At 41.6% G+C, this 18,320-nt stretch overlaps 2 protein-coding genes across 2 annotated transcripts; both read left to right on the forward strand.

Annotated features, from left to right (window-relative positions):
- The first annotated feature begins 5,218 nt into the window (after nt 1–5,218).
- On the forward strand, nt 5,219–8,186 carry LOC306711066 (C-type mannose receptor 2-like). The gene is made up of 5 exons (XM_079179842.1): nt 5,219–5,385; nt 5,940–6,159; nt 6,906–7,238; nt 7,499–7,596; nt 7,901–8,186. The coding sequence occupies exons 1-5, from the start codon at nt 5,263–5,265 to the stop codon at nt 8,039–8,041; spliced, it is 915 nt and encodes a 304-aa protein (XP_079035968.1). The 5' UTR covers nt 5,219–5,262; the 3' UTR covers nt 8,042–8,186.
- Nucleotides 8,187–9,591: 1,405 nt separating this feature from the next.
- On the forward strand, nt 9,592–15,919 carry snx21 (sorting nexin family member 21). Its single transcript, XM_079179778.1, has 6 exons — nt 9,592–9,735; nt 11,411–11,743; nt 11,844–12,040; nt 12,719–12,860; nt 12,931–13,096; nt 13,978–15,919. The coding sequence occupies exons 2-6, from the start codon at nt 11,434–11,436 to the stop codon at nt 14,477–14,479; spliced, it is 1,317 nt and encodes a 438-aa protein (XP_079035904.1). The 5' UTR covers nt 9,592–9,735; nt 11,411–11,433; the 3' UTR covers nt 14,480–15,919.
- The last annotated feature ends 2,401 nt before the right edge of the window (nt 15,920–18,320 follow it).

Consider the following 18,320-nt stretch of genomic DNA (forward strand, 5'->3'; position numbering starts at 1 on the left):
TTAACTCTTGAAAACATCAAAGAAAATGTTATTTTGAAAGAAATGAAATCATAATTAATGGTCAGTCGTTGTGTTTGAACCATCAAACATCAGAGGACAGTCAGATATTATTACATCATTATAATATTAATTATAAGGCAAATAATGGCTCCATCAGTTTGCATGAGCTGCACATCTACAGCCAGCGACTGACAGAGAGGACCAGAGAAGAGACGAGGATGGACAAACTTCTTCTGAGCATCGTCGTCGTGTCAGGCAAGACTTTCATATCTTGTTATTATTTTCCCATCTTTAACATTATAATATTGTTTAAGGGAAGGTTGTTCCAGAGCTTAGGGGCGGCAACAGAGCAGGACCGGTGGGCCGGGTGTCTTCTTTGTTTTTGGAACAACTTAATTAAAGCAGTTGGCCGAGAGACCTCAGTGGGTGAGGTGGAGCAGCAGGTCAGACAGATACACTTAAAAACAAATAACATTTTAAAATGAATTCTGTACTCTACAGGTAGCCAATGAAGGGACTTTGAGATCCGTGAAATGTACCAGTTAAAAGTCTCGCTGCAGAGTTCTGCACCAACTGAAGGCGTGATAGAAGTTTTTTGCCGATTCCAGCATACAAAGAATCACAATAGTCCAGCCTGGAGGAGATAAAAGCATGAATAACTTCCTCCAGGTCTTTTCGAGGAGAGAACGGTTTTGACTGTAGCTCAGAGTCTCAGCTGAAAGAAGCTGCGTCCTTGAGGGTTCAGGGTTTGAGGCTCTAGAGGGGACATTGGGTCCGGGCCTCTGAGACGTGCAGACAGGCAGAGAGGACGTGCAGGGAGCAGATATTTCATCATATTTTATTATATACATATGCACATGTTACTGGGTGCATTCTATATTTAAAAAACACAAATTTGACCTACAATTTGTATAATTTATTATACTGTGTGTGTCATGGTTTATGGTTGATGGTTGATGGTGGACAGGCAAAAAGAGGTGATGAATGAAGACCGTGTGGAGTTTATACGTTAATGACAAAAGGATTCCAGATTATGTCGCAGTCAGCTGTTTGTTCTTTTTATATATTTTGCATATTATGATGCTGTAACCTTTGCATGAGATTGTGAGTCTCTGTTGTGTCTCTGTTGATATTTAGTTTTGTAACGACTTGCCTCCTGTTGCTGCCTTTTTGGCCAGGTCGTCTATGTAAATGAGAAACTGGTTCTCAATGAACTCCTCCGGTTAAATGAAGGTCAAATATAAATATATGAATAAAATGAGGATTGTTTTCTATGGAGAGTATTCTATTGGATGCATTGTTTCTGTTGGATGTATCTCCAAGTAAGCGGAGAGGAGGGCAGAGTGGGATGAGGCAGCCCAAAAGGAGAGAGAGGTTGTCCGCTATGTCACAACTTAATTGGTGTACAGTCCCATGTGGCATGCATCGGTGTCTGTGGTGTTTTGTGTGCAATCCAGACAAATTTCAGAGTCTGTGAATCCCATTTTAAACATTCTCTCCCCTGTGTAGTGCACTCTGTGAAGAACCTTGTGTTGAATGAGTTGCATGTTTCTGTTGGAGGATATAAAGAGGAATTTCTTGCAGATTTGGTTCCAGAAGTCGGCACTGGGGATGATTTGGAGGTCTTGTTCCCTTTTTTTCTGAACCGAGGTATACTGTCATGTATGGTGTTATTATGGAAGATGTGTTGGAGGTGCATACAAAATGTTGTGGTTATCTATTCATTAAAAAGTCAGTGTTGTTCCAAATGGGAGTGTATTCAGTAGGTGAGATTGTGTTGTTAGTTATTTGGTGGTATTTCCACCAGGCTATCAGAGTTGTAGCTATGGTTGGGTTTTTGAAACATGGATGGCGTGTTTTAGAGCAGCAGAGGCTCATAGATTTGACTTTTTTCAGTTAGGGTTAGGGTTTAAAACAAGGCCCGAATGAGACATTTGTCCTCATTAACAACTTCATGACGTGGACTAAGGCCCCAAGCTACTGCAGAGAACACCACGCAGATCTGGCCAGTGTGAGAAACATGGAGATTCAGAAGGTCCAGAATCTGGTATCTGGAATAGGAATCTGGATCGGCCTTTTCAGAGATGGATGGAAAGTGGTCTGACGGAGGTGACTCCTTAACTGGAAACCTCATGACTCTCAAGGATCTCTGACTGTGCTGAAGCACCAAACAGCTGCAGAGTATGCTTCCTTCTTGGAGTCTCTGGGTGGCATCCTGGAAAGGATCCCATCTAGGGACCCTATAGTCTACTGGGACACCTCAGCGCTCTCGTGGGTAACGGTGGAGAAACCTTGTGCGGGCTGATTTAGGAACGGCTTGTCTGATCTGAGCCTGCGGGCTTTGCTGTTGGACCTCTGTTGTTGGTCATGGATCAGCCGATACAATCGCCATGTTTGAGCAGAAGGTGAATCATAAGTGTACTTGGTACCAGAACACCCTACGCCAGAGACCGATGTTCTTCTTGTGGCCGTATGTCTTGGGCACTCGGCCGAAGAGAGGAGCAGAGCTGATCATCGGGTCGTGTGGAGTTGGATCAAAAGGAGTGTCTGCGAGGAAAGATTAGGGACATGGAATCTGATTGGGCCATGTTCTAAACCTCCATTATGGAGTCGTCAGCTCGGAGGTGTGGTCGGGAGGTCAATGGTGCCTGTTGCTGCGTCAACTTAAAAACCTGCTGGTGAAGTACGCCGTCGAGCTGAAGAAGGAGACCTTTTGGGGCTTGGTCGGGGGTCCCGAAGCAGCAGACCAGTACCGGAGAGCCAGAAGGACTGTGGCTAAGCAAGTCGCAATATCTTGCGTCTCTTTGTAATTTATCTTGGGCCATCTTAGTTTTTGGCAGTTCCCATCTTGGCTTTTGGACCTCTTCATCTCTGCTTTTAGGTGTCCTTACTTCAGTTTTTGGACGTCCCAGACTTGGTTTTTGGCCGTAGCCATCTCTGTTTTTTGTCATCACCAATCTTGTGTTTTTGGCTGTCGCCATCTTGTTTTATGACCCGCGCCATCTTGTTTCTTTGCAACCAGAAGTGACACGAGAGGGTGGAGCTAAGTACAACCAAAGGCTGAACAAGACATATTTAGGTGACGGAAATCTTACAATTAACTTTCATGAAGTGAAAACTCACCGTGAAAGGGTCACAGTTGTAAGATGAAAACCAGGATAACTCCCAGAACGGACAACCCCGTGGTAGTGTCAATCACTGTGTAGCCCCGCCCTAAAGCATGGTTAATGGACCATCATTTACTAAATGAACATCAGGCTGTTAAATCTTCCGAGGCCAAATCAATTTAAGTGAGATAATAAAATAATATTAGATAGAAAATTATTAATAAAACAGATCAATAAGCTTTAGACCTAAAGATCTAAATTCAATTTAAATGAAAACTAATATAAAATGTATTCGCAAGCTTCCTTGGTGCTTCTCAAACGCTCAACTGCTGAAGGTGCATCAATCTTTTGAACAAAATGACGTAAAAACGTCGATCGACAGATTTAATCGATAGACAGGAATCAGAATCAGAAAGCATTTACTGTCAGAGTATGTTGCACATATGAAGGGATTTGTCATGGCGGGTGGTGCATAACATTAAACAATCAACAACAATCAACACAGTGCAAGAAATAGAAACATATAAAAATGTACAATAGAATATAAAAGAATATCAAATAAAGTGCACAACAAACAGATAACAGTATTATAAACAGGTATGATGAAGTGTAATGTTAAACCTGCTCACATGCAGTCCTTTTCATTTGATTGTGGTTTATTGTTATTCAATTTCAATTCAATTCAATTTATTTTCTGTAGCCCAGAATCACAATTTTGCCTCAGAGGGCTTTACAATCTGTTCACATGTGACATCCTCTGTCCCAGGACCCTCACATCAGAACGGGAACAACTCCCCAAAAAACCACTTTAACGGGGAGAAAAGAGGAAGAAAGCTCAGAGAGCAACAGAGGAGGATCCTCTATCAGGATGGACAGATGTGTGATAGATGTCATGTGTACAGAGTTACACACATTCAATGCATATGATGTTAATGATTCATATAATGAGAGTAGTATACAAATTATGGAAAAATTAGGACTACTAGTAATAACAGCAGAAGTGAATATTCTTGTTTTTGTTATTCATTGTACTCTTCATCATGTTCTTTATTTATTCCATTTTATCGTTTATTCATTTATTTTCTGTTTAATAGTTTAGTTATGTAGTGAGTCCAATAAACATTTAAATTATAAAGAACTTGATCATTTGATTTGTGTGTATATTAAATAATAGTTTCCTGTACGTCATGTGAAGAACTCCGTAGAAATCCTAAAATTAAGATTTAATTAATTAATATCAAATTTGGAAATTTTCCCTATTTCTCCAAAAAGGGTGGCGACCTAAATGTAATCTTATGTTAAAATGATATTAGTTAAACTAATGGTGTCGTATCACTGAAGCTATGTACTATCATTATTTGTATCATAATTTATGAGTTTAAGATTCATAATTGAGTTATTAATAATTGTTACATGTTTTGTTTAGTTTAATTTATATTTATTAAAACTTCTACAACCAATCGCATAAATATTAGTAATATTATCATTTGTGTTATTAGTATTATTTGTATCACAACTACTATTTTATTATTACAGTTATTATCAATAATAGTATTAGCATTACTTTTTTAATAACAATAATTGCTATAATGTTAATTAATACAACTTACTGTTATTGTCATTATTACTATTATTCGTATAATTATAATTATTATTATTTATCTGAATAATAATCATTCATCTCGTTTGTTCTCGGCTCGTCATTTTTTCGTCATTGTGTTAAAACAATGAACCAAACGTCAGAGGACAGTCAGATATTATTACATCATTATAATATATATATATGCAAATAATGGTTCCATCAGTTTGCATGAGCTGCACATCTACAGTCAGCGACTGACAGAGAGGACCAGAGAAGAGACGAGGATGGACAAACTTCTTCTGAGCATCGTCGTCGTGTCAGGCAAGACTTTCATATCTTGTTATTATTTTCCCATCTTTAACATTATAATATTGTTTAATAATTTCTCCCTGTGACATTCTTCTTCTCCTTCTTTCTTCATCTTTTTTTACTTTAATGTAAAATGATCATTTGCATGAGTGAGTAAAGTTATTAATATTAAATATAATCAATATGCTGTTTGTCAATCCAGGGCTGTGTGCCGTCTCATCACTTGCTGAACGTCGCTACCATTTTGTTTATGAGCCGAAGAACATGACTGAAGCACAGCGTCACTGCAGAGAGAAATACAGCGACCTGGCCTCCATACGGGACATGGAGGACGTGAACACCCTGAACACAATGGTGGATTCAAGCCAAATGGTCGACAACAGTTCTGTGAGTAATATTATATCAGTGACAGGAGGTCTGAAGGTTTTACATTCACACAGAGGTGAAAAGTCTGCAGATGAACTGTACTGAAGTCTGGACTTGTACTTTACTTGAGTATTTAAATTCAATGCTATTTATTAATACATTTCAGAGGGACATTTATGTGACAGAGTTACAGATTAATATTTTACAAACAAAACATGATTTAATGCAACATACTGATAATCTCTACTTGATATTTACAGCATTAATATCTCATCAAACAAATATCATCCATGTAAAGATATAGAGGAGTAATGTTGTCATTGTTTGAAATGTTAGCACCGTTAGCTGTTAGCACCGTTAGCTGTTAGCACCATTAGCTGCTAGCCGCCAGCTCAGCCATCACGTTACGAGACGCTTAGTCCATTATGAACAGCAGGAGTGATTACAGAAAGTAAAACCTGTTTCAATGTTCATATCAGCATCTGAATATTGTTTTAAGACAGACTTGAAAACAATGGTAAGCTAAAATATCTAAAAGTCTATTTCTTTGTATCACAATGAAATATTGCTTTCAGCGAGCCTGGATAGGACTGAACGATGACGTGGACAACTGGAGGTGGTCACTGTCAAACACAAGTTTCTACAAACCCGGAGAGACGGAGTTCAGACGATGGGGGTCTGGAAAACCGAACAACCGCTACAGTAAAGAAAACTGTACATTGATGTATACAAATGGGTACTGGGACGACTTCCTTTGTAATCAACGCTTCAAGCCAGTCTGCTTCGATGTCAGAGGTGAGAATATTGAAGCTACTACGAGAAACAGTCATGTTGTGTTGATTCTGTTGGTCCCTGTGGACATAAGTGGTCGTGTTTCAGAGCACCAGAGTCCCTTTAGAAAACCTCTCATTTTACTGAAGCAGGGTCTGACAGTCGGCCCCGATCAGTCCTGGTTCTGGTTCTCCCGTGCCCCCCTTCCCTCCCAGCAATACGGCCTGGATCTGGGTCTGTCCACGGTGGACCGGTCTCTGCTGGAGTCTGAGCTGACGGAGGTTCTGGTGAACCTGCATGATTTCATCTGGTTTCACCAGAATCCGACCCGGTGGCTCCGATGACGAGCATCAAGAATAACTCTATAGAACCAGACCATCTTCTCTCTGATGGTCTGTTTACTGATGGAGGTCTGATAGAGGATCAGGACTACACTGTTTCATAGCCAGTTAAAGGTTCCTCATGGTAACCTGAACTAGTCTTGGGCTACATGAATGTCATTTAAAGCAGACTAATGTGAGTCCTGCCTTCATGTCACTGTGGGAGCAGGCTCATTAAGACGGTTTGTATAATGTCTGTTGGAGGGAAAATAGCTCTGATGTGTCTTTATGAATGTGTGACTCAATGGACGCCTGAATGTTCATGTTCACACAGCTCTGTGTTGACTTCACCTTCATGCTGAGATTCATTAAGCAACAATAAAACTGGTCTGCATCTAAGTTGTCTGTTATGGTGCCTCTTCACAGCACTTCACTCTGGTCTATTTTCAGGACTGAATGAGACATTTGTCTTCATTAACAACACCATGACGTGGACTGAGGCCCAGAGCTACTGCAGAGAACACCACACAGACCTGGCCAGTGTGAGAAACATGACAGAGAACCAGAAGGTCCAGAATGTGGTACCCTCAGGACATTTTGTCTGGATCGGCCTTTTCAGAGATGGATGGAAGTGGTCTGACGGAAGTGACTCCTCATTTACAAACTGGAAACCTAATGAGCCTAAAAGTTACTCTGACAGTTGTGTGGCAGCAGATTTTAGTGCCAATGGACAATGGGAGGACCTGAACTGTAACGTCATGAGAGCGTTCATTTGCTACAGTGGTAAGCTATCATTCACTCAGTGTTGTGTATGCAGATCAACTGCAGATGATGGAGAGTGATCGCCTCATTGATGCAAGAATGCTAACGCTAAGACCATGCTAAGCTAAGCTAAGGTTTTCTTCCACCAGCCATATTTAAAGATTGAGCTGATGGAAAATTACCATACTTTCTATTTTATCATTCAAAGTGTTAAAAATTCAAGGATGCAGATTATTATCAACCAGAAATGTTGTGACTGATGAAGGTTGTTGGTTTTTTAGATGTTGTTTCAAAGCAAGTGATCAAAGTGAGGTTGCAGACAAGCAGCTCGTCTCTGGTTCTGAATGACCCTGTGGTGATGGAGGAGCTCTTGAAGAAGGTACATCTTTCTAACATTAAAAACAGAACAACAGGTGATACATGTGATTTAGTGGACTACTAAGAACAATGTAAATGTGCTATGTGCAGTGCAAACGTGTATACGTCACTATTGAAGGTAGACTCGTGTCCAAAGAACATGCAAACAACAAAGCTGTTCTAGTGGGAACCAGAGTTCTTCTCAAGCAGAGCTTCCACATGAGGACAGTGTGAGAAAGGATGCAGGATGTAAATGAACAACAGCGTTTAGTGAAGACTTCTTCTCTGTCAGCGACATTCAGGAAGTAAATGTTTTTGTATCTCAGCTCAAACAGAGGCTGAAGGACCAGGGGCTGAATGACGACATCAAGCTGAGCTGGAGGAAGCAGTCGGATGGAAAAGTCTTCCACAAGGAAGAGAAGAAGACAAAGAAGAAGGAGACGTGTGCAGGAAAAGATGAGCTTTAATGTTGTTTGAATCCACTCTGGTCAGAGGCTTCCTTTATCCTCCTCCTCCTCCTCCTCCTCCTCCTCTTCCTCCTCTTCCTCCTCCTCTTCCTCTTCCTCTTCCTCCTCTCAATCAATGGTAGAAAGTACCAAAGTACCTAAGTACTGACCCTTTGCTGTGAAGTAACGTATTTACATGTCATGCTACTTCAGACTGTTACTCCACTTCATCTGTCAGCTAAAGGTTCTACACTCTTAGAAATAAAGGTTCCAAACAGGTTCTTCCTGAAGGGCTGAGGTTCTACCCAGAACCATTTGCTTCTGAAGAACCTTTTCCTTCTTCAAGGATCTTTGAAAGCACAGGTGTTAAAAAAAGTCAGAAATGTGGGTTGTGCTGCACCACGTCAGCCCCGGTTCTTTATAAACCTCATGAGGAACCCATAGTGAGTTCTAGATGGAACCCTTGGGATACGAAAGGGTTCCTGGTGGAGACACGCAGGTGGGTTCTTGTTTGCACCCTTAGAAGGTGGAAATGTTCTGCATAGAACCTCCAGAGAAGATTGTGGGTGAAACCGTGACACCATGTGAGGGTTCTCTGTGGAACCTTTGGGTGGAAACTTTCACATATGGTTCTGGGTAAAACTCTTTATGCTTCGTTAGCTAGAACCCTCTGAAAGGGTTCCAGGAAACGAGCCAAAGAACCCTCCATGGTTCTAGTTAGCACATTTATTTCTAAGAGTGTAGTTTCTTTGCACACTAAGATATTTAATATAAAATGTGTGATGAGCTTATTAAATATGACGCATTGTTTTGTAGAATCTCAACCTGCTGCAGCGTTAAAATGCTACTTACATGTTAATCAGTAATAATGATCCAATAACATGGTTATTATAGTATAGCTCTATCAGAGTTCATTCTGCAGAATGAGGAGTGTTTCTCTTGATAATGAAGAACTTTGTTCTGTAATTGTAAAATGTAGGACTTGTTATTTGTAATGTTGTGTTTCTTCATGGTGATAATGCTTCTTTTGCTTCAATAAAACATTTGAATCAGCTTCCTGTTTCACCACAGTTCTTCATGTACTTCAGGTCCAATAGAGTGATGACTCTAACAGACGTAACGTGTCGGGTCAACAACAAGCCTCAAGAACAGCTTCAATGCTGCTTTCCTGTTTGGATTTGACTGAAAATATGATTCTATGTTCAAGCAGCACACTGAGTGAAGTCTTTGTTCCTGAACTGACTTTCCACCTTAACTCAAATGAAGTGAGCAACATTTCTCTGGTCTCTGCTCCTCATTGTTTTGTTCATCAAGAACAAGAACGCACAAGTTCATTTCTAGAGTAAAAGCAGGTCTACCAAAGAGCAGAGATCAGGGTTCACATCCAACCCTCCATCTCTCGCTCTCTCTCTCTCTCTCTCTCCATCTCTCTCTCCCTCTCTCTCTCTCTCTGTCTGTCTCTCTATCTCTCTATCGCCCCCTATTGTCGGTTGTGGTGAACTACATTCCCTTACATGGTTACTTCCTCCTCCTCCTCCTCCTCCTTCTCCTCCAGCCGGCGGATAGCTTCATAAATCCGGATCCAGTCCGCTGCGTTTTGACCCTTCACTACCGGACAGCCCCGGAGGTCCTCTCCCGGACCGAGCGTTACGTTCACCCCGCCGACATGCGCTGACAGGAGCCGGAGAGAGACAGCGTGCTGCCGGAGCTTCACGGTGAGTTTCTCCGATTGATCGGAACAGCGACTGTAAACAAACGTGTTAGCTCGTCCGCTAACTTTACACCGCTGAGCGCTGAGCTAACAGCGTTAGCATTCGACTCCACAGCACTTTATCTAAATGTGTGTGTGTGTTGGGACAGTTATTGACTTTATAACCAGCTAACGTTGAACACTTCTTCTCTTCACTTGTTTTATCTTTATTGTTTGTTTGTTTCCTCTCATGCTGATTTATTTCAGTTGTAGTTGTTGTTGTTGTTGTTGTTGATGTACTTAGACAGAAAATAAATAACAACAAAGCTGGAACAAAGGTAAAACTGCTATGTACAGATATCAATAAACATATATTAAAATATATAAAATAAATGTATATAAAATGAATAAAATATATGTGTATATATATATATATATATATATAAACAATGACACGTGTGCAGGGTGCTGTAATAAAGAGTGTTTCTCAGTGTAAGCGGGTCATTCATGGAGGTTGTTCGTGATGATGTTGACGGTGGAGGGAAAGTTAATTATCTGGAGAAAACACAGAAAATGAGATTTGACCGTCGACCAGCTGAAGGTACGTTTATACGTTTTTATGCAGGTTGAAATACGGTAAAAACAGATAATCCGTAGTTTCACTCTTTGATCAAATACTCGTGTGTTTGTTTGTGGTCCACAATATCAAACGCCTTTAATTAAGTGCCTTCATTGAATGAAACCGGAGGAAACCTTCCTGTTGAATGGTGATCAGGATGCTCATCGCTGCGCTGCACCCTGCTGTGGGTCCAGACCGGTTCACACGGTCCTCCTGTAGATCTTAAATGTGTGTGATTAGCTGTTGGGGACGATAACGTTTGCCGATGATGACCTCCAGGTGTTCGTCGTCTTCACCCCGGGGGCCTCGCCGTGCGTTGGGTTTTTCCCGGCTGACTCAGCGAGCCGCTGCATTATTAATCAGCCGCTCTGTAACTCTGTAACCGGAGCTTTTAAAGTTGAGCTCCATGTCCCGCTGATCTCTGCTGTCAGTCCAGGAGAGCAAAGGTATAAAACACAACACGCCGTCATCTTAGGCTGCACTGCTCTACTCCTCGTTTGTTCCAAAACTTTATGAACTAAAACCGTTAAATACAAACCGTTGATAATTATGCATCGTATCTAATATGTTGTATGAGGGGATTTTAAAAGACGACGGTAGTGACGGATGAAGGGATGAGTTGGAGGCCTCGTTCACCTCCAGAGACACGCCGCTAGAAACAGACGCTCCAGCTTGGCTTCCCCCCCGAGAAGTCTGACAAGTTCTGCTGAAATCTGATTTTCACTTCACACAGAAACTGATCAAAGGTCGAACTTCTCTCTCGAACTTTTCTTTATACCTTTTCTGACCGAACGAGCACCGAGTGTCTTCCTTATTTACTCCATTCTAGCGTCTCGTTATGAACGCAGAGCGTAATGAACTCTTCCTTTGGCTCTGTGAAGTAGTTCTAAATGGAACGTTCATCCCTTCCTGGGAGTGTCCACAGGTTGAGGATCTGTGGTTTTAGTTTCAGAGATATTAAACTCTTTCCTTCAGCAGCTCAACCTCGGAGCTCTTCGCTATTTTGTTTAAATCTTTGATCAAAAAAACCTAAATAATCCTGATGAGAGTTGACCTTTAGTCGTCCCTGTTGTCTCTGCAGCCCCCCCCCCCCCCGGCGGCGTCATGGCGTCCCGGCTGCTCGACCGTCTGAAGCGCTCGTTGTTTAAAGACGGTCAGGGGGCGGGACCTGAGCAGGAAGCCCCGTGTGGACAGGAAGAGGAGGAGTTTAAAGAGGACGGCTGGGAGGCGGAGCTGGAGGAGGAGGAGGAGTGTGTGACCGATCGGTTGGGGGGGACGCTGTGCTTCGACGGCGGAGGAGGAGGAGGTGAAGGAGGTGAAGGAGGCGAGGACGGAGGCGAGGGCGAAGGATCGGGGCTGGACAGCGACTCCGACTTCCTGGGAGAGTCGATGGAGGAGGGGCTTAGCAGCACAGGTGAGCTGCTCTTTAACACCTGCAACATCGCCAAGAAATACACGTGTCGTACATTAGAGTCGCAGTAGATTAATGTCACCTGACCCCGTCTCACCTGTAGACACCAGTCCTGTGGGCGTGTCCCCGGTGGGCCCCCCCGCGTCCTTCCTGCTGACTCGGCAGCTTCAGGAGAGCTGGAGGACCTTGCGTGGACTCGGCGGAGGAAGTCCCACCTCGACCGGGAGGCAGCTGACGGACGACTTGCTGTTCGAGGTGACGGACGCCAGCGTGGTGACGGACGCCTCCTCCAAATACGTGGTGAGTTCAAAGAGCCGGGTGTGTGTGTGTGTGTGTGTGTGTGTGTGTGTGTGTGTGTGTGTGTGTGTGTGTGTGTGTGTGTGTTACGGAGTCTAGGTTAAGAACCCGAAACCCGCCGACAGGATTTGTAAGCGTGTTTTCTTCAAACAGTCGCCAAAACTAAACCGTTCATCAAAGCCAGAAGCTGTAAAAACCGTCATCATCATCAGATTGTCATCTTTGCGACGGTCCTTGAACACATCGTGTGTGACAAACGCTTCCGTCAAATAAAATGTTCCTTCACTGAAAGTCAAGACAGCGAAAGAGCATCGCTGTGACCTCATTAAAGAGGTCTTGAATGCACCACTTCAGCAAACGTCTCTCAATCTGCACAAAGTGATGTTTCCACTAAACCTGCAGAAATACGACAGAGAGCAGGACTCTGTGTTTACATCACGATGCTCGTCAGAGCTAACGGACAACGTTTGTCCTCGTGTTGTATTATTAACGTGAAGATGTCGGCCATTTTATCTGACCACAGAATTGTTTCTGTCGCTGCTGTTTACATTCCTCATGATGAACATTTTGTAGCGTTGTAAGTATGGAAAATCATACGCAGCCAAAGACTCCAGGCTGGTGAACTCAAATAGAAACTCTTTATGAACCGGTATGAGTCTCTTGTCTCTTGTCTCCCTCCAGCTGTACACCATCCACGTCATCCAGTCCGGCGGCAGCGACAAGACTCCGGCCGTCATCACCCGCCGATACTCCGACTTCCAGCGGCTCCACGCCACGCTGCGTCATAACCACCGAGACCAGATGGAGCGCGTCTGCTTCCCGCGTAAGTAGAAGTCCTGTCGTCTCATCTCGAAACTGGTGCAACTGCTAAACCGGCTTCCTGTTTTGTGCAGGAAAGAAGCTGCGCAGGAACTTCACGGCGGAGACGATCGCCAAGCGGAGCCGAGCGTTCGAGCAGTACCTGTCTCACCTGTGTTCCCTGTCGGCCCTGCGGGGGGCGCTGTGCGTCCGACAGTTCTTCTACCTGACCGACCTGCAGACCGGACAGCTGCTCATCAGGTAACACTGACACACCGCGCATGTCAATGTCCGTTCCATCCACATCTATCGGCATCAAAACAGGAAGTCAGGGGTACAGTAGCAAAGCCCGCCTCTAGCTTGATTTGATTGGCCGCCTCGGTCGATTGTGACATTGACGAGCTGGTGCTGAAAAGTTAAGAATCAGAGGAGGAAAAAAAAAACAGTTTTGCAAGCGACCAGGCGGCAACTTTCGGTTCTGAGAAGTGAAGCCGATGCTTCATGTGTTAAAGCTGCATTCTCTCTAGTGTCCACCAGGGGGCGACTCCTCTGGTTGTATAGAAGTCTATGAGAAAATGACTCTACTTCTCTCTTGATTTATTACCTCAGTAAACATTGTAAACATGAGTTTATGGTCTCAATCTCTAGTTTCAAGTCTTCTTCAATACAGCATGATGTTCATTTAGTACATGATGGTCCATTTAGAGTCAAACAGACCATAAAGCAGGGGATGCTTTAGGGGCGGGGCTTACTGTGATTGACAGGTCTCTACCAGAGACGTATATGGCGTCTCTACGTCACTCCTCCTCAGTCCAGATGTGGTCGCTTCCTGGTCACTACAGATACCCGTCCTTTTTAAAGGATGAGGTAAAGATAAAAACTGAGAAGTGGACCTTGTTTTGATGCTCTGATGTCCCTCGATTGGGCAGAGACCCTGAACGCCTCCTGAGACGGTGACTGAAATGGTTTGTCAAAAACAGCCGGTTAGTTGGAATCATTGACAGTGATTTCAAATTATAGTAAAGAGTTTACACTTTGACTTCTTGCTTCAGCAGAAATTGTCTTCCTTGAGTACTGTGACAGAATTAAAGAGGCGTGTTTTATAGAGTTATTGAAGCTTCATGTGTTGTTGTTTCGTTGAGGGTGGGACGTTTCCAGGAGGCTCTGGGTCCGCTGCTCAACGCCAAGAGACTGCAACACAAACTGGGCTGGGCGACTTACTATGACAATCGGGCTCAGGCTCCGCCCCCGGCCTCCTCCCATTGGTTCTTCACCTTGGTGGGTCTGTCGAGCTGTTTCCAGGAGGTGGACCAGCTGGAGGAAGCCCGGGACCACTGTGACGACGCTCTCCGTGTCCTGACCCCCGAGGCGGAGGACGGGCCCCTCCCACTCCCGGATAAGCCCCACCCACTGACCGAAAAGCAGGAAGCGTCGCTGCAGCACGCCGACAGGCCACACCCACTCCTGTTGCCGTTGTTGCGGGTGGTGGTTCGGCTGTCGTGGCAGACGGGACGGGACAAGCGGCAGTGGGAGGAGCTTCTGCAGCAGCTGGAGGAGCAGGGGGCGGGGCTAGTAGACAATCAGCCGACCATTAAAGAGTTCCTGGTCAAACACGACCTGCAGGAGAGTGAGGGGGAGGGATAGAACGCACACACACACACACACACACACACACACACACACACACACACACACACACACACACACACACACACACACACACACACACACACACACACTGCAGAGTACAATCACTACACAACATTAGCGCTGCGGCCGCTGTGCAGAAAAAAAAAATTATGAGATTTAGAGAATTAAGTTTAAATATTTTTTTTAAAAGCCGTAACATATGGAAGCCCAGTCCCGCTTGCAAAATAAAATAAACAAATAAAATATCCATCCAAAAAAAAAAATATATATATATCCACCCAGAAAAAAAATATTTTTTTGTTTTTGTGTTTTTTTTTGTAGCCAGAAAAAAGTTTAAAAAAGATTAAGATGGTTTTTTTTTGCTAACAAGTGCGCAAGTGCTTCATGCGCCTCGCCAGTCTTTCCATGAAAACGACATGCAATTCTACATATTAATACTTATAATGATATATAACATTTACAAAAGTCACCAGTAATAGTTACCTTGTGTAGAATTGCATGTCGTATATTTTCCGGCAAAAAAAACCATCATAATCTTTTTTTTTTTTTTTGCTGGGTGGAGAAAATTTTTTTTGGGTGGATTTTATTTTATTTTATTTTTTTCGGGTGGATTTTTTATTTTATTTTGCTGGCGGGAATGGGCTTCCATAGTAATATGATGAGAAACAAAAAGGTCTCAATATTTCAGGAATTAAGTCATAAAAAATACATTTATTTTGCAACATTATGAGAAATAAGTACGGAAGCCCTGAGAGGCCACATTCAAAGCTAAAGGGTTTCTGGTTGTAATACCCATTTATGGCCACAAGAGGCCGACGTGCACCACTACCACTAAACACAACGTAAATATATTGTTAGCAGGTTATGTATCTCACCTGTTTCTCAGTTCTTCTATAAATAAGTCAAACATTGTGAGCAAAAGATTAATTTATGAGTAAATATTAATTATATTATAATAATAATAACGTTTTTATTTTGAAAAAATAGAAGTCATAACATTACCAGAAAGGCCATAAAGTTAAGCTTTTTAAGAAAAGTAATATTAAAAAAAACAATTTCAGTGAAAAAATGGATAATTTCGTGAACAAAGTCACAATGTTTTGACTGTTTCTCTTCATATTAATCACAACTTCTTTTTCTTAAATATTTCCGCTGTTTATTCTGTCTCTATTGTCATGTTGTCTTCAGAGCGGCCGCAACGCTCCGATCGTTCATGTATTAAACCTTTAAAGCCTTAAACCAGGTCAGTGAGACGAGCTGCTCCGACTTCACAGTAATCCTAAAATAATAACCCCGGAGCCGTATTTAATGTACTTTATTACTTTTAACAGTTCATAACAACTACAATTCATAAAGGGACGACATTACTAATTTAACCCTTAAAAACTATTTTAAATCCAACTAAAGTTATTCACAAAGCATCTTGGCACTTAATAAGAATATTTTATAGAAGCTTATAAATACAAATAAAAAGAAGCTTTTTTATCTATATATATATATATATATATATATATATATATATATATATATATATATATATATATTATAATGAGGCTGTAGAGAGCTGCAGGAATGAGTCAGCATTTTTATTCTTCTGGTTCCCTCGACTGGAAGTCTTTTATTTTAATGTGATTTTGTTCAGATGTTTGAAATAATGTGTTTAACACGAGATGATTTATAAAATAGGTCAGTAAAGAAGCTTTTTGCGTGTCTTAAAGGAGTCTGAATGAGACGACTAGACGTCCTCACGCCGACTCGTCCGCGCTCACGGGGTCGATGCTGCATTCTCTCTAGTGTCCACCAGGGGGCGACTCCTCTGATTCTATAGAAGTCTATGAGAAAAGGACTCTACTTCGGTGATTGACAGGCCTCTACCAGAGACGTATACGTCGTCTCTACGTCACTCCTCCTCAGTCCAGATGTGGTCACTTCCTGTTCACCGGTTGCCAAAATTCCTGTTGTTTTATTGTGGAGGGACCCAGTGATGCTAACTTCCTGTTAAAGCTACAAACCTACGTCGTCCCTGCAGCTCTCTCTGAGAATCAGACGAAGAAGAAAACACAGGTTTAGTGTTGACTGTCTCACTCTTCTTCTCTGCCTCTGTGGGTGTTTCACTACATTCATGTGAAAACACTGTAATCGCTTCACAAAGAATCAAACTACATCTGGAGGATTATTATCACTCTTTATGTTTCTGAACTATTTACTGGACGTATCACTTACATAGATTTACATTTGAGGGACATTTTATTGCACTTTTCTTGAGTCGTAAATCAGCATCGCCTGTTGGCCGCGTGAGATATTCAGCCGTTAAAGAGGCATTACATCATATCCGGCTGCTTTTATACCGATGAATGTGTGTTTTTTGTGGGTCGGGGTTAGATGACTGGATGAGGGAATTAAATGGATTCACATCAGCAGGAAACAAAATGGAACGTTTTCTTTTTTTTTTGTGTAAAACAAGTGATTAAAAAGGGACGACGCACATTGATGACGTCACGTGAAGAGAAACTTCTAAAGCGGTGAAAGATGCCGATAACTTGATGAGACACGTTCAGAAGCTGCTGACTCGGGGAAACCGGTCCATCATGTGTTCATGTGTTCATGTGTTCATGTGCTCATGTGCTCAGACATCCACTAAACCACCTGATTCTGTTTGTGCCACTGATTCTCGCACGAGGCCCAATATTTCCATAAAGGAATATTCCTCTGTAGTGGGGACAAATATCTGAGTCGTTATTTTTTTAAGTGTGCTTTCATTTCATTAATAATAATAATAATAATAATAATAATTGTGATCATTTCACAATTACGATGCAAAGTTTCTCTAAATGGATTTCAATAAGACAAACACTTAGTTTTATTATAGTGTAGTTTATAGGAGTTGTTTTTTATTATAGTTTAGTTTATAGGAGTTGTTTTTTATTATAGTTTAGTTTATAGGAGTTGTTTTTTATTATAGGGTAGTTTATAGGAGTTGTTTTTTATTATAGTGTAGTTTATAGGAGTTGTTTTTTATTATAGTTTAGTTTATAGGAGTTGTTTTTTATTATAGTGTAGTTTATAGGAGTTGTTTTTTATTATAGTTTAGTTTATAGGAGTTGTTTTTTATTATAGTGTAGTTTATAGGAGTTGTTTTTTATTATAGTTTAGTTTATAGGAGTTGTTTTTTATTATAGTTTAGTTTATAGGAGTTGTTTTTTATTATAGTTTAGTTTATAGGAGTTGTTTTTTATTATAGTGTAGTTTATAGGAGTTGTTTTTTATTATAGTTTAGTTTATAGGAGTTGTTTTTTATTATAGTTTAGTTTATAGGAGTTGTTTTTTATTATAGTGTAGTTTATAGGAGTTGTTTTTTATTATAGTGTAGTTTATAGGAGTTGTTTTTTATTATAGTGTAGTTTATAGGAGTTGTTTTTTATTATAGTTTAGTTTATAGGAGTTGTTTTTTATTATAGTTTAGTTTATAGGAGTTGTTTTTTATTATAGTGTAGTTTATAGGAGTTGTTTTTTATTATAGTGTAGTTTATAGGAGTTGTTTTTTATTATAGTGTAGTTTATAGGAGTTGTGTGTTTTTGTCTTTGAGCTGAATTTAAACACTTTCTCTCCTCAGTGGATATTTTTACAGCAGAAACTGCTTCACGGAGCGAAATACAAGTATATTTTATGGAATAAAGTTTTTTACAGATTCCAGATTTCTCCGTCGTTATTCCTTCGTGTTTGACCGTCCCGTCTCCATGGAGACCAGTGACTCGTGGAGCTCCGAGAGAACAAACTCAACGAGTTCAAGGTGCAAAACGTTTCCACTTTTTAGTACTTAAGTGTTCAAGTCAT

The sequence above is a fragment of the Pholis gunnellus genome, assembly GCF_910591455.1.
Source record: "Pholis gunnellus genome assembly, chromosome: 2".
In the NCBI taxonomy this organism is placed as follows: domain Eukaryota; kingdom Metazoa; phylum Chordata; class Actinopteri; order Perciformes; family Pholidae; genus Pholis; species Pholis gunnellus.

Excerpts from the sequence above, each read along its gene's own strand:
- LOC306711066 (XM_079179842.1), top strand. The coding sequence starts at position 5,263 with ATGACTGAAGCACAGCGTCACTGCAGAGAGAAATACAGCGACCTGGCC. Across the intron at positions 5,386-5,939 it reads AAATGGTCGACAACAGTTCT|CGAGCCTGGATAGGACTGAA; the intron begins GTGAGTAATATT and ends TATTGCTTTCAG. Across the intron at positions 6,160-6,905 it reads AGTCTGCTTCGATGTCAGAG|GACTGAATGAGACATTTGTC; the intron begins GTGAGAATATTG and ends GTCTATTTTCAG.
- snx21 (XM_079179778.1), top strand. The coding sequence starts at position 11,434 with ATGGCGTCCCGGCTGCTCGACCGTCTGAAGCGCTCGTTGTTTAAAGAC. Across the intron at positions 11,744-11,843 it reads GGAGGGGCTTAGCAGCACAG|ACACCAGTCCTGTGGGCGTG; the intron begins GTGAGCTGCTCT and ends TCTCACCTGTAG. Across the intron at positions 13,097-13,977 it reads ACCGGACAGCTGCTCATCAG|GGTGGGACGTTTCCAGGAGG; the intron begins GTAACACTGACA and ends TGTTTCGTTGAG.